At 35.2% G+C, this 15502-nt stretch overlaps 1 protein-coding gene and 1 pseudogene across 1 annotated transcript; one reads left to right on the plus strand and one right to left on the minus strand.

The window, feature by feature from the left end:
- Positions 1-734: 734 nt before the first annotated feature.
- Positions 735-3495, plus strand: LOC121327080 (annotated as a pseudogene).
- Positions 3496-8217: 4722 nt separating this feature from the next.
- Positions 8218-14222, minus strand: rabggtb (Rab geranylgeranyltransferase subunit beta). Its single transcript, XM_041271455.1, has 9 exons — positions 13982-14222; positions 12446-12553; positions 11866-12063; positions 11416-11521; positions 11213-11265; positions 10857-10967; positions 10471-10596; positions 9895-10044; positions 8218-9259 (listed from the first exon to the last, which is right to left on the minus strand). Exons 1-9 carry the CDS (start codon positions 13982-13984, stop codon positions 9119-9121), a joined length of 996 nt encoding a protein of 331 aa, XP_041127389.1. The 5' UTR covers positions 13985-14222; the 3' UTR covers positions 8218-9118.
- Positions 14223-15502: the final 1280 nt, after the last annotated feature.

Genomic DNA, 15502 nt, shown 5'->3' on the forward strand with positions numbered 1-15502 from the left:
TTATTAATGGTGTTGTGGGGCATATAGTAATAATGTGATTCATGCCATACAAGGAGGGTTATTGACAGTTGTGGTGTGTTGGTCTATTGTAAGTAATCTTGTAAACCGTGGTGTATGTAATTGGATTTTGTTTAAAGACCACGTGTTGTTGGCGACCACCTGCCTTGAAAGATTAGCTAGGTTCAGATAACACCTTCCATTAATTTTAATCAGCTACAAAATCTCAACACCAGCTAACATACTAGGAGACGATGGGAGGTTGCTTGGGACCGATTTGAACTGAATTAGCATAGTGCGATTATTAACTGTTTGGTATAAGGGGTCTAGTTCATACAATATAAATCAATAAGTTATTGATTGCAATGAGTGTGATGTCCATGAGAATACAACTGTTTGTTTCATGCACACAAAGCCTTTCAACTAACAAACTGCTATATACTCAAAAATAAAAAATACATATAATTTTCTGTAAACATCAAATTAGTTGTGAAAAGGGCCCTAAGGCAAAGTGCCCCCTTAAATGTTATATAGCATTAGCTCAAAGGTGCATGCAAGTATTTAGAACCAGTACAGGCACGGTAACTGTCATCTGATATTGTATGCACAGTATTGTGATGTCACCCACTTCAGCGTGCCCTTCTGAACTGTTGCAGCAGATAGCTATTAAGTATGACGGCAGTTGCAGGTTGTATAAAAAGGCAAACAGCAATGTATTCAGTAATTTGATGGACGGGATGACCCAGAGGCCTCTGGATCAATTGACAGGCCACATTTGCACAACGTTGGCCCAAACATTGAGAGTTGTTGATGTGGAAGAGTTTGACTCATTAATTACAGACTACATCAGCTTTGCGCAGGGCACATCACTATTCACTTGAGGTGCACTTCTCTCTGGAATTCATTGAAGTATGCACTAACACCATTCTATACTGGGTGTTTGCTCAGAGAAGAAACGTCACCTTGGTAAAGAAGTTAATGGAGAAGACTTCAGATCACCTTCCGGACAAAACCAATAACCTGCAACGTTTTGGATAGGTTACAGTATTTGCACAGCTTAGATTATTTTATTAATGTTATTAGTTGTTAGAATTAATACTGGTACTCTGTTTTGGGAGTTAGGTGATGTTTTGAGACGAGAGAGAGAGAGAGAGAGAGAGAGAGAGAGAGAGAGAGAGAGAGAGAGAGAGAGAGTTATCACAGTGTACTTTGAGCAAGTGTCTTTGAGCTCTGTAGTCTATTCTGTAACTAAAAGCAACACATCTGTGCCAAGGAAATAAAGAACATTAAACTGAGAAATCTCTTTTGGACATTGTTTGTGCACTTCGCGAACCCGGCTGGCTCCTCTGAACAACTATATAATTGGGTTAAATGATTAAAGGACTGTCATTCTGTCTGCTTTATTATTATTATTATTATTATTATTATTATTTATTACAAAAATTACATAAATTGTATATTATGAAGGGGGTATTTTGGGAAAATGATAATTAGTATAGTTATAGTCCAGAAGCATTAATTTATTAAAAAAAAAAAAAAAATAGGGAAACTGCTATAATGGCAGTTTTACCTTGGTCTGTCTTTTACCAACTCCCAAGATGTATGACTGATTACATTCTGATGAGAGTTTATAAGACCCGCAGTGTGGTGCAATGGTGGCCTACAATAAATAACTTTGTCATAATTTAGCATTAGCATTTCAGATCTTATTTTTGAGTTTTTATTGACAGGAAAAAAAAAAAAAAAACACATGTTTTGGTTTCAAATACGGTACATTAAAATCTACATCAGCAGCATCAACAATATTATTAAACAGTATTGTGATATCACCTCCTAGGCACGGCTGCATTTTCAGCAGGGATGTCTGACAGTGCTGAGCCAACAGCTTCAAACTGCGGGAAAACAAACATGTTTTGTGATTTGGTGTAGAGGATAAGGAGGAGACCACTATACCTGTTACCAGGCCAATGGGAGTATCAGAGTTATGAACCATGGATTCATAGGACCTTGGCCAAACTATTGAGAAACAACGCTGATTTGGCTGCTCGAGGCGTTGATACCAGACTACATCTGCTTTGCACAGGATGCTCGCCAGCGCCTTGATGTGCACTTCCATCTCGAGTTCACTGAAATATGCATCAACACCATTTTTTGAAACCCTTTCTTTGTGAAGAAGCTAATGGAGAAGACTTCAGATTACCAATAACCTGGCACTCATATGGAGATAACATGAGCATCAATCTAATAAAATACAGCAGATCAGAAAAACAATAATAATAATAATAATAATAATAATAATAATAATAATAATAATAATAATAACTTTACACAAATGAGAACATGTACAGCTAATCTTGAAATCATCAAGTTACACTTATGTATGCTTGTATTTATTTACTTGATTGCCTGCTTTAGGTACAGCAAACAGAAATGAACACATGCTTGTCTGTTACGCCACGGATGGGGATTTAAATTTAAAATAAATAAATACATATATGACAATACTTTAAATAACATAATTCATGAATTTCGTATAACAAATATATGTTTCCGTATATTTTAGATGGAGTAAACTTTTATATTACAAACTTTCTTTCCCCATTAATTTATCATGAACATGGACCTATTTTAATGTGTGATCAAGTGAACAAGAACATTATTAAATACAGTAAGCAATCTGAGTCTATTTGTACTAAAAGTTGTTTCCAACTCTTGTTTATAGACCCTTCACACCAGTTTACAGTCCAAGCCCTCTTAATGGTGTAACACCTTTACATTATGTAGCCCAGACCAGGCAACATTACATAATGAAGATCCTTCTGCAATATGGGCTGCTGGAGAGGGAGAGAACCCTGAATTACATTCTGCTCACTGTACTCTTCTACCCACCAAGAATAAGAATTCTGGATGACCTGGATTTCACTGATATCACTGAGGATGCTAGTTTGTATAACCTTGTGTGCCAGGGTGCTCACCCACATATCTATCACAGACTTTGAGGTAGACAGAATTCCTCTATACAGAATCGAAATGATTTATTCTGAAATGAGGTACAGTTAGGAATTGTAAAGGAACCAATGTTTGTCATTGCTACACTGTGTAAATCTCAAACACACAGAGGATTGTAATAGGAATGGACTTAAGATGTAAATTTGAATAGGCTTTTACCACTCCTTTCATAGTTGCTCCAACATCTAAAAGTATTCTATAGTGAACTATTTTACAATATGTTTAGATGTGATTTTAAAGAACTAATATTTTGGCCTTGCAGACTCAGATTGGTTTTGGGCATCATCCTCTTGTTGCTGACTGGAAAAACTGTATACCTCCAATCCGCTACAGAGAAATATGTGAGCTTGTACTCCTGTGTAGAGTGACCATATGGGACTGCTTATTAACCTACAACAAGTTCCAGATGGGATCTATGAACTAACTGTCCCAAGAGCTCTCCAGAGCTTCTTAAACTGGGACAACTGAAGAGGACTTCAATCAACTAAGCAGACAATGAGCCAACCCCAACTTCGAGGGAGATGTGAATAAACACAACAATAAAAAAAAATTGTATTTACTTTGTCACACATTATTAATATATTGTTAAAATGTACGCATGGTTGGTATGACAAAGCTTTTTGATTTATATTTCAAAAGCACAAACAAGCAAACATCACACTACATGTGACAGGCGAAGAAGCCACCTCACCAACTATACCCAGCTTGAGGCAGGAAATCCAGGTTTTCTAGGTGATAATTATTTTCAGAAAAGGTGTTACATAAAATGCATATTGAAATTGGACTAAAAAAGTAATCATGTAAGGTTAATTGTTGTTGTTTTAAGGTCTTGCATTTAAAAGTGAACAAAGAAAAAAACTGAATTCATTACAATAAACATCATTTTTTTTTTTTTTTTTTTATTTACGTATTTTTTTTAATAACGTGCCTAAGTCCATAATTGCCTACAGTAGCATACCCAGCATGGAAGCAGCATCAGGCAGCCTGTACAAACAATGAATGGGTTCTTAAATCTCATGCAGCAATTTACCCAGTGCCCTGGAAACAGACAACAAATGACATGAAACAAATAGCACAGGCCTCTCTTTAACAACATCATTCTGCTCATGAGTGGGAAAAAAAACTCAGCTGGACTTTAAAAACCTTTCTTAAAGAATTTTACTGTACATTGTTTCTGTTTTTTTTTTTATTTCCATAGCTGTTATTATTAAAAACTGATGATGGTACTAAATGCTACCAAACTGCTACCACAGAATACACTAGAAGCACTTGTTTTCTGACACTATAGCAACCAGTGTAAAAGGGACAAGCTATTTATTCACTTGTCTGATGATCTGAAGTCTTTTTGATGCTGGCCAAGGCATATTTTTGTTTTCCTTATTTAAACCCCCCCTGATGTTTTAGAAATAAGCCCAATCCTTTTATGCAATAGGTAAGTCACTTCACAGATTTTCAGCAGTGAAGTTTGTACTTGAAACATCATTATTTTCAAACTAAAACTTGTAATATTAAAGAAGTCCACTTAGAGGACAGGGCTCGATATGTTGGTGATGACACTACTAAAAACCTAGAAGCCAGTGTCCTTGATGTGTTAGCATATTGTGAGGCAATGCTATAACCCTTTCAATAGTAAATCATGCACCATTCCTTCCAGTATTGCCGCAGCATCATTTTATAAAATAAGCATCTCTTGTATCATACTGTTCTAATGTCCAACATCCTATTTGATAGTTGTTCTTCTAAAAACAAATGTAATACAATAAAGTGCATTGACGTTTACATTCCACTCAAGAGACCAACCCAATGTAAACAACGAAGACTAGCTCTGGGGTAAAAGCACTAACAACACCCAGTGGGACTCTGCCGCAACCTAACAGCAATGACTGTGTGTGTAGTTATAGATGAGCAATGAGGTTGTTAATGGTAATGCTTGCTGGGGTACAGTCACGTGGGTTATCATTGCAGTTAATTATAACCAGCAGTGCAAAGACACATCAATTAGTTTATCAGAATTTAACTGAATTACAGACTTGTGAACTGATGGATAATCACTGAAAAGCAAATAATGACATTGTTCATTGTTTAGCTTATCTACATTACCTGAATAATGCTTGATACATGAGTTGAAACCATATTCACTTCATTCACTGTGATCAGCATTGTTTACAGTGTGAAGTGTTTAAGTTCCATCTGCTGATGGCAAGCAGCACTCCAAACATTTCCCTTCAATTAAGCAGATGCAGCTGCATTATAAATAAACTTGACAAGTTTAAAAACGATATCCATTCCATAATGTCACTCACACAATTGTGCTGACACAAAACAATGTGTTTAATTTGTAATGCAATATGCTTCCTCTCTCAATAAGGGTAACCCGCAGGCTTTTGTAGGTGTCAGATTATATTTCGCTGTTTAACACTAGAACAAACACAGTGTATCTGCTGCATACACAAACACAGGCCGTTGTTAGAGGTGCTAATACATTTGAAGCTTGCTAAAGGAAATAAAAATGTGTGCTTTAATATTTAAACATTTTGAGATACAGAAATATTACCTTTTTGGTGTGTAATCATGAAGGTAGCAGTTTCCGAATTGCTTAATTATTCTCAAAATTACCATGCCACTGTATGTTTACTTAGCATTATACATTGCAATCTTAAGCTTTGGCTCCAGTAAAATATTACTAAAAATAAAAACAAAAGAAAAAACCCAAAAACTGTTAATGCAAACAAACATTAGTTGTAGTTTGAAGCATTGAAGTCTATTTATTTTTATTTTTTATTATTTCTTAAAGCAAAAGGGATCTGTGTTGCTTAGCAAGTTTCAAATTGCACTCTAGTGCAGAACCTGCCGCAGCTGCCTGCTTATTCCCTTGGAAACTAACATTGAGAGACTATGGAGCGTAAACTGAGTTCTGAGCAATCCAACATATTCCAGCCAGGCTGCTACTGCACAAACCAATTCCCTTAAGAATAGAAACAAAGTACTGAATTATTTAAGTGAGGACAATTCTTCTCTTTGAAAAAATCCACTGTTTTGGCAGCACTTGAGGTGGATTATTTTCCCTTAATTTATCAGTATCAACGCTAGCTACTCACAGCTCATGAAAGTATGTATTTAACTTGCCAGGATCACTTTAGGGCATGTGTCTCTGTGCCCATCCAACTCTTTCTCCAGACTCATTTTACTTTTGAGCAAAGTTGATTCGAACACAAACTGTCTACTTGTTTTTGCTGTCTACTACATGCCACCATTATCTTTTTCATGGGAAAATTAAAACATGTTTGTAGTATTCATTGAAGTGTCTTTCTGCTGTAAAGTTGCTTTCCATTAGAAAGTAAGACCCATTTCCATAAGTTTACAGTAAGAGTACCTGGGATTAGTCCTATTCTATTTTGCCACAGGCTTGGTAACAGATTGTGGCAGGTGATCCTTGACAAGGGACACAATAATTAACATTACACAACTGCATCTAACCCCCAAGCAGTAGCACACCTAATTCTACACAACAACAACAGTTTGTGGAAGTGTACTGTTCATACCTGGAGTCAAAATCTATTCTGGGCCAAGAGTCCTCTACCTTTGAATTTAAGCATGATAGCCATGCAGTTATACAAGTATCAAGCATGATTTAGACTAGCTACTTAACCTTTCTGCAATAAACTGTAGCGTTTTGAGCTATTTTTGTATTTTGTATGAGTAGTGCTACAGTTTCTTCACACACATACAAGTAACAAATGGCATGGGACAAAGCAATGATCAGTTACAACACATCAAATTGTAATTGACATCTAGCATACCATACAGCACTATACACCAGACAACAGTACATATTATCTTGACAACCAGTCAGTTCAGTTCAGTTCAGCAACTATCCAAACTGTGAGCTATCGTTTTAAGCCTTTGAAAAATCATCCTGCAAGTTAAAGGTGAAATAACAGCCAAATGACCACTGAAGCAGACAAGCAAACATAATCCATTCTGGAATTTGTCGTGTATAATTAATAGCTATGTGTAATGAGATTTTTACAGCCATGAATATTCTGCAATAAGGCCAATATTAATCTACTTGGATTCATAATATATTCTTTAAAAAAAAAAAAAAAAAAAAAAAAAAAAAAAAAAAAAATATATATATATATATATATATATATATATATATATATATATATATATATATATATATAATATATATATATATAAAAAAAAACCAAAAAAAAAAAAACAAAAGATATATATATTACAATTTCCACTACAGGCACAACTGTTCAACAGGAACTTCAGAAAAGTAAGCAAAGCCAAAAATCTCTGTTAATGTTTTAAGCACCATAAACTGGAAACCATTATTTTTTAAAGATGAGACGTTTTATAGAAACAGATGCTATCATTTGGGTAGAGAAATGGTGACATCTGCTGTTCATAAAAATAAAAAAAAAAAAAAAAACTACTTTCATATAGAATACTGTGGTTAATTTCTGGAAATGTTACATTTCCGATTGACCAGGTACTGCCATACAAATCCATATACACTGTATAGGTTCTTCCGTAAAGCAGGAACAACACAGGAATTTGTGTAGGCCTACTTTTAAAAGTTGGTCATTACAAGTGACATCATAAACATATATATAATATATATATATATATATATATATATATATATATATATATATATATAATATATATTTACAATTAAATATAACTTTAATTAATAATTTAAACCCGTTAATGTTGGCAAGGCACTCAACACGAGACATGTTCAGGGTGATAAGCAAGACTTATGGAAAAACAATTGGTATATTTTATGTCCACTGGAATGATATCTATTTCTTAATTAATCAGACGTTACTGACAAATCAGTCTGGCTAATCCACAACGTATTTTCAAAGCAATGGTGAAATGACTTATTGTAAATAAAAACCTTTCCCTTTTGCTAGAAAACAAACAAAACAATGTATATAGATGAGGTGCTTTATAACCCCTTTACAATCTGAAGCTACTTTAACCAGTATACTGTATCAAGAAAGGAAGATTCAAGTTTCCTTTCCATAAAAACACTATCTGACTCTTAAGTGGTTACAGTTAATCAAACAGCAGTGCTGGAACTGATATTGAGCTACTGTAGCAAACTCATTCAGTGGTGGCTGCCAACTAGCCTGTGCCACTGTATTCCTTGTAGCCTTGCTTTTAAAAGATTTCCTCAACAACAATGTGTAGGGGATTTATTATTATTCATTTATTCCACAGATTAAAACAGGGTGTAGTGATAGTTCCTGGGGCACATGGTGGCAAGTTACAACACAAAAAAGAAAAGACACAATCGAGACAAAACACAACAAAATGATACATTTCCACTAGGATTCTATAATGGTTAGATTCAAAGCTAATGAGTTGAGGGATAACCAAGGCTCAATGTTCTTAACTTTTATTACAACATTGCTCCCTCTTCTTGTAATAAGATCATAAAACTGGTTGCAAGGTTTGGCTATCACTCTTTCGAAGGCTGCTACAGTTTGAAATTCTTGAAAGATACAGAAGGGTTATACTCTATTCATTTCATTGCTTGAATTCAGCTGAATCGTGAACATAGGAATCACACTGGGGTTTTTAAAACATAAAACAAAAGGACCAGTTTTTCTATCATCAGAGGTCAACAACATACAGTGAAGACATGCCCTCATGATACAGTGTACACAGGGTGTATTCAAGTTTCAGAATGCAAATATAGAGCATATAATTAGAACTATGAAAATAGAACTTTGATCTTAAATCTGCTCCTTTTAATTTGATAAGTTGATAAATACAGCTAAATAATTTAAAAGCTATATACTATTTTTATAATGTGTCAGAATACCATAAAGTGATTTGTTCACAGCACTGAACTTTAACACTTTCAGCACTATGTATCTTTATAGAAAGGTGAACTTAGGATGACCAATTAAGTTTCCTACACTGAATAATAAATAAAATTAGATTTATTGGTTTATTAGATTGGTTAACAGAGCTGTGGTTTTGAGTGGCCCCGTATAGAGGCATGCAATGTTGTTTGTTACCTAATTGGATCCAAAATTCAGTTCACGGTATGAAAGGTAACAGTAACAATCTGAGCACTGTCCTAGCTTAAAACCTCAGGATGCACACCGATTCTCTTGAGGACTTCCTCTGGCATACAAAACACTGGGTTCACTTCTTTGATCTGTTCCTCTCCCATCAACGATAGCCCGGCAATTCCAAACAGGGTATGAAAAGGATCCACCTAGCATGAACAAAAATAAATATACTGTAGTAAGCTTCCCTAAGAAATGTGCAGTACAGTGCATTCTGTAAACAGATATCCAAGGGTACAGACTGTTGCTTGGTAAATTAACATGTATTTTGGTAGGGGTGTGTAGAAAACGACTATTCAGCTTTCCTTTTAAGATCATTGCCGCAATTGCCAATAAAAACTAAACAAAAAACTGCTGATACTGTTTTTTGAAGATCACTTATATTAAAAAAAAAAAAAAAAGTGAATGTGCATATAGAACTTAATTGGGAATGTAGCGAGAATGAACGTCTTTGCAATCACCGTATCAGTCAAATAACTTCCATGTGTCAATATTTTGGAGTATACCATTTAGACAATCACATAAGATCCTCTGAGATGCAAATATCATTTCAGTTCCAGAGTTTCCCCTTCCTTTCATATACAGGAGAGAGAAACTGAAAAACTGATGGAGAAATAGCCAGTGCAGTTGGAATTCACCATGACCAGCACTGCAACTGTACCAGCCCATCGCTGCTCCTCTTAAAGTAGTACAATTGTTTTTTTAGCATTCACAAAGTATACAGAACCTCACTTAAGCATGTTTGCTATTGGAGAGAACTCATTTGTTTCAGTAGAGTACTTACCATATCTCCAGGCCTGTCAGCAAACCCCCCAGTCTCCTCATCCTGGCAGGCCAAGATAAATCTGCTTAGTTTGTTTTTGTCAATCCAGTGGATTCTTCCAATAATTTTCAATGAAGCAAGCACCCACCATGAATAACAAACATCTGGTAACTGCAATATAAGAAGAAGAAGAAGGTTTGATTCCCTCTGGAAAGGTCAGACATTACTTATGAAAATGCTAAAAAGAATGTGTTTTTCAATTCACGTTCAAATGAAAAAAGGTAATACCACTATCATTACAAATCAGCATTTGTACTTCAGCAATACAAAGGATTACACTTTTACAAAGCTAAAGAGATTATTTTTTTTCTCATTTTTATTATTAATGAAGAAGCACTGTAGATTATTTTCACATTTGGATGCCTCCATATTGCACCTCTTATTGAACTACTATTTTGTATATAAAATGGTAAAGACATTTTCTGTGCTCAATCAAAGCCAGATTTGACAACCGCTTGCCAGACTCACAGAATTGATTTTGCATTAATGGGTCTTCAAACTGGCTTTTCTAAAATAGAATACCAATTATCTAGATACCTTCTCTGGCCGCCCATTCAGCCCTCCAGATGGTAGCTGTCTTTCACACAGCCACCAGCCCAGCAAGTCTGCTTTTATTTGGTGCAGCTGGCCTGTTATAGATAAAAATCCTGTACAGCAGTAAATCTGAAAAAAAGGACCATCGTAGTTATCCACTTAAATCTTCACGCAGACATGACTCTACCCGTGTCTTTCTGTAACATTAATAACATGCTTAATGAATTCACCTCCTACAAACAGTACTACTGCACTGATCCTTTAAAAAAAGCATCCACAATCATTTTGCTATAAATTAATTCACGGAAACATTTTTTTTGGAAATATCTACATTATTAAATCTGAGAAGAAAAAGAAGAAAAAAAAAAAAAACACTATACAATACACACCTGCCCTGCATGAGATTCAGAGCCTGGTCTGCAGCCAAACCCTCCATCAAAGTTCATACAGGACAAGACAAACTCTACAGCTTTGTCAACATTAATAGCATCCAGTTTTCCCTGAAAAAAACAGATGAATCATTACTGTATTCTGTATAGCTTCAATACAAAATAACAATGGATACTACAGGAAAAACAACAAAAAAAAAATCAAGAACAACAGTGCTCCCTCGTTATAAGGGGGCTCTTCATACTGTGGAGCCTGTTACAGGATATGGCTCTCATTTACCCCACCATGCCATTCCATATGCATTTTCATTCAATTTTTTTCATTAAAAGTTTTGTGGAGAACTAAGGTACCTTACCAGTAAAGCAAGTGTTGCTACTGCACAGAAAGAGAACCTTGTGTCTATTTCACCTGTAAGAAACAAAAGTGTGTTAGTTCAAATGTATATGGGGATTGCAAAAAAGTTTCTGCGGTATATCAACACATCCATGTCTCATCTACCCGGTTAGCAGAACATAACACAATTTTAATAATCACATATACTTGAAATGTAAACCTCACCCCATTTGTCCCCAGCAAAGGATCCATCTTCTTGTTGCAGTCCCTTCACATATTCAACAACTTTATCTACATCTATAGCACTGAGACTGTCATATAAGCTAAGAATCTGAAGGGGAAAAAAAACAACAACCCAGGAATAAATAGTTAAAAAACTAATGGCAAGATTACTAAAAGAAAGTTCCCTTATGTCATATAAATAGTTTATTTAATGCTTTACAAACAAAAAATCTTACATTTTAACCTAACTGCACTGCAGTGATATTTATCAGTATAGAAACACTGGATGTGCGTTAATATTATACATCTTAAAATGTTAATTAGTGAAAAAAATTAAGTGTTTAATCTATTATTAAAATAAGTTATGTCTTTATGTTCTTTGATGTTATTATCCAATGACTACTATGTCAGATGCTTCCTGAGAGAAAGGAATACATTTGGAAAATGTTTTACCTGCACAGCACTAAGAGTATAAAGCAAGTGAGGATCGTGCCCTATGCTAGCACTTATCCCACCACAGTCATGCTGGCAAGCCTTGATGAATTCTGTGATTTCTTCCTTATCCATTCGATGGAGTTGCCCCATGAGATCCATGACTGTTAAACCCCAATAGATGCCACTCATTCGCAAATATTCTGACATGGTATATTCCTGGTGGAGACAGAAACACTAGTGTTAGGAAATATCGCTATATGAAGAAACTCAGTTCACAGTTACAGTAACTCATGCATCCATACAAAAATGCAAACAACGAGCTCTTTTGCCAATGCCCTGTGAATATTACACACAACACACATCATTACAGTAAATAAGTGAAGCACTTAAAATACTGAAACATATTTAATTGATGTAAAGTTTACATTTGAAAAATCTGTGGACAAATTTCGCCAACAAATAGTTAAATACACAAGTGCTAAAGTTCAAAAGAATCATGGAAACAGTATACATGAAGACGTAACGCGTGTCAATATCGGTTCTTTTAATATCGTACTGTACTTGATAACTTGATCTCAGCTATTCAGTTGATACCTACGTAATCATCCTTCTTCGATCCGTAAGCTGCTATGTAGTCTGCATGCTTCTCCAGCAGCAGTGTAGCTGGCGCATCAGGTTTTATAACAACATCTTTAACCTGGGTACCCTGTAAAAACAAAAAGACATTTAGGTTTAATTGTACCAGCTCCTTGTTAGCCAAAACACATTTAAAAATTAAAGCTACCAAAGAATATGCTTTTGTATTGCATAAAACGACTGGAACAACATAAACAAAAATATACAATAATAATAATACTATGAAGAAGAACAACATTTTGTGCATGGGAGCACAGTTCTGACAGGTTATGGATAATGGAGTTGATGTCTGTCTTAATTAACTATGCTACAGTTGACAGGTACACGTCATCAATTTTTTAGACTTAAACCACTGTTTTAAATTTGAACCTGTATACTTTGTTTAAATACATTATACTGTCTTTACTGTGGTGTATTTAATATCAAAATAACAGAACAAACTCATAGGAACTTAAACTTGTTTTTTTTTTTTTTTCTGAAACAATAAATGGTTACACGTACAGTAAAAAACATAAGTGCTGCTTGTGTTACATGCTCTCAGACCAGGACTCAGCTAAGTAACACTGAGCATGCAAGCTGCAGCATGCTACTCCCCATAACAACTGGACACAATTAAAGGTTTGTCACAAATTCCCTACAAAATATTTTAAATATAAAAAGTGGAGTTCATTGCAGTCATTAGCTGCATTGAACACCTATTCAACAGAATGAGACAACAAACAAGTAAGTACTAACAAACATTACTGTTTTACTATCACTGCAGTGTCTTAACGAGTTGTGTTTTAAGCAGTTTTTGGCCAAAGAGTCAATGGCTCCTCAGGACAAAATAGAGTCTGGATTTTTAAATAATTAACACTTATCGTTGGCGAGTCAAATTCATTGATTATATATATATATATATATATATATATATATATATATATATATATATAGATAGATAGATAGATAGATAGATAGATAGATAGATAGATAGATAACGAGCTCAAGTATATTAAAGCACTACTGTTCTTGTTGTAAATCACACTTTCTAAACAGAAGAAAAAATTACACTGCAAAACAACAGCACTTGAATCGATGAGTACAGACATACTGCCAGGGTAGTGTCCGTGATCTGCGTGACAGACACCGGTACACATCTACCATGTTTACAAAAACATCTTATCAATGACCTCTTTACTAATGTACTAGCGTGATGGAGTTCGGTAAAATATCGTCATTCTTTATTTAGCGATTTTAAAACAGATGCCAATGAAATGACAGTGAATGTACAAAATATCGCTTTCCGTAATTCAACGACTATTCTGATGAATGCCAATGGCAACATAAACAAATCCATTATACAATATTAAATTATACTACATAGAAGTAGCTGTTATTGTACCCTGGTCTTACTGCACATTCTTGTGCAAACTCGTTTTTAGATCTAGCCACGTTTTCATTATTATTATTATTATTATTATTAATATTATTATTATAACAAAAAATGAACACACCCTACCATTCTTGGATGATGCACCTAAATTGTCGCTGCAAGTCGCACTTTTTGTACGTCAGAACAGGACGGGCAAGTCGAACAACTTCTGGTTTCCTATTTCATAGCAGGGTCGCGTGATCTTTTCTAGAGCGTTACAAATATTACATGTCTGACTTTGTAGTAAGACATCGTGAATATGTTACTGAGTAGCCAGTAAACGAAATAGCTGCTGCTGATGTTGAATAATTTTGTTCGCCATCTTGTCTTCGCTCCCCAGGCTGATTTCTGTGGAGCCACAATGGCGTCAGCTTCCAAACCTTCCCTACAGTTGACAAATGAAGGGGCATTATAGACAGTATTAATACAATAATAAATATTGTAATAAAATGCCTACCAGTGCATGTAGACATGTTGTAAGTGTGACCCCAACAGCAATATCACTTCCTGGATGAGTTGGTTATCCTTCCCTACATGTATTATGTTTACTGAACTACAATAAAGTAAAATACACTTGTCAGTTACCAAGAAGTTGCTGTCCCTCGCTAAACTCTCGTTGACGTTTATATAGTAACAGTTCAGTAGTTCATGACAAACTCCAATCACAAAATTGGTACAAATATTTATTGTGGAGAATGCAGGGTATGCGATTTTACAGAGAAGTATGTTGTATATGCACACATTAATTTGGCATCAATCCTAACTTGGTTTGAGGGCTTGCTGCCTGCAGGGTTGCCACATTTCTGCAGTGTTTATAGCAGCAAAATAGCCCAATTATTTGTTTTAACTGAAAGAAAGCTTATTATTAACACGCAGGCCTATGCATAAAAAAAGCATTCGTAAGAAAAGATACCTCACATAAATAAGATAAAAACTACAAGCCCCAGTACAGCTCATGTACACGTCACTATCAGCGTACAGAAACTCTGAAGGGACAAATCAATATTCATGGCTGACCAGCAACCGAATTACAGCGTGATCCCTTTATTGAAATACTAATGCTCGGCCTGTACCCCAAACAATATTGCAAACATGAAAACAGTTCAATCTTTGAAAGTTATACAACCAATCTAATTACATTATCAACCCACGACTTCTTAAGATTTCCCGCGGTTGTTTTTGAAGTAGCCCAATTCCGCGGAAAACCGCGGACCTGACAACTCCGGCTGGACGAGGCGAAGACAGGTGAAGGAAGGAGATAGGTTACGATGAAATCGAAACGCAACTGAGCTGTAAGTGAAGAGGTTATTTATAGTGTTAACAGTCTTAATTAGCTAATGTATATATTGAACGATTCAATTTGGTGGAGATTGGCGTCTGACCCTCCTCCCCAACTTTCTTTTAACAGTTATCTCTTTACGAAGCTGGTGTAACTCGACAAACGTTTCCATTGACGTAATGTAAAAACTCAAATCTTTGTTAAAATGTACAAATGTAGCACTGATGAAAACATCAGTTTACGTTTTTGTCTGCTTGACTTCGCTTTTTACCTTTTAACTAGCTTCAGCTCAGTGTTGACAGTTAGAATTTAGTTTGCAGTAGCTGTGA

This window comes from Polyodon spathula, chromosome 14 (genome assembly GCF_017654505.1).
Source record: "Polyodon spathula isolate WHYD16114869_AA chromosome 14, ASM1765450v1, whole genome shotgun sequence".
NCBI lineage: Eukaryota > Metazoa > Chordata > Actinopteri > Acipenseriformes > Polyodontidae > Polyodon > Polyodon spathula.

Bases quoted from the DNA above. Each gene is read 5' to 3' on its own strand.
- rabggtb (XM_041271455.1), bottom strand. The intron at 11,522-11,865 runs GTAAAACATTTT...TTTCCCCTTCAG, and splicing joins ATACTCTTAGTGCTGTGCAG to ATTCTTAGCTTATATGACAG. The intron at 10,597-10,856 runs GTGTGTATTGTA...CCTTTTTTTCAG, and splicing joins CTGAATCTCATGCAGGGCAG to ATTTACTGCTGTACAGGATT.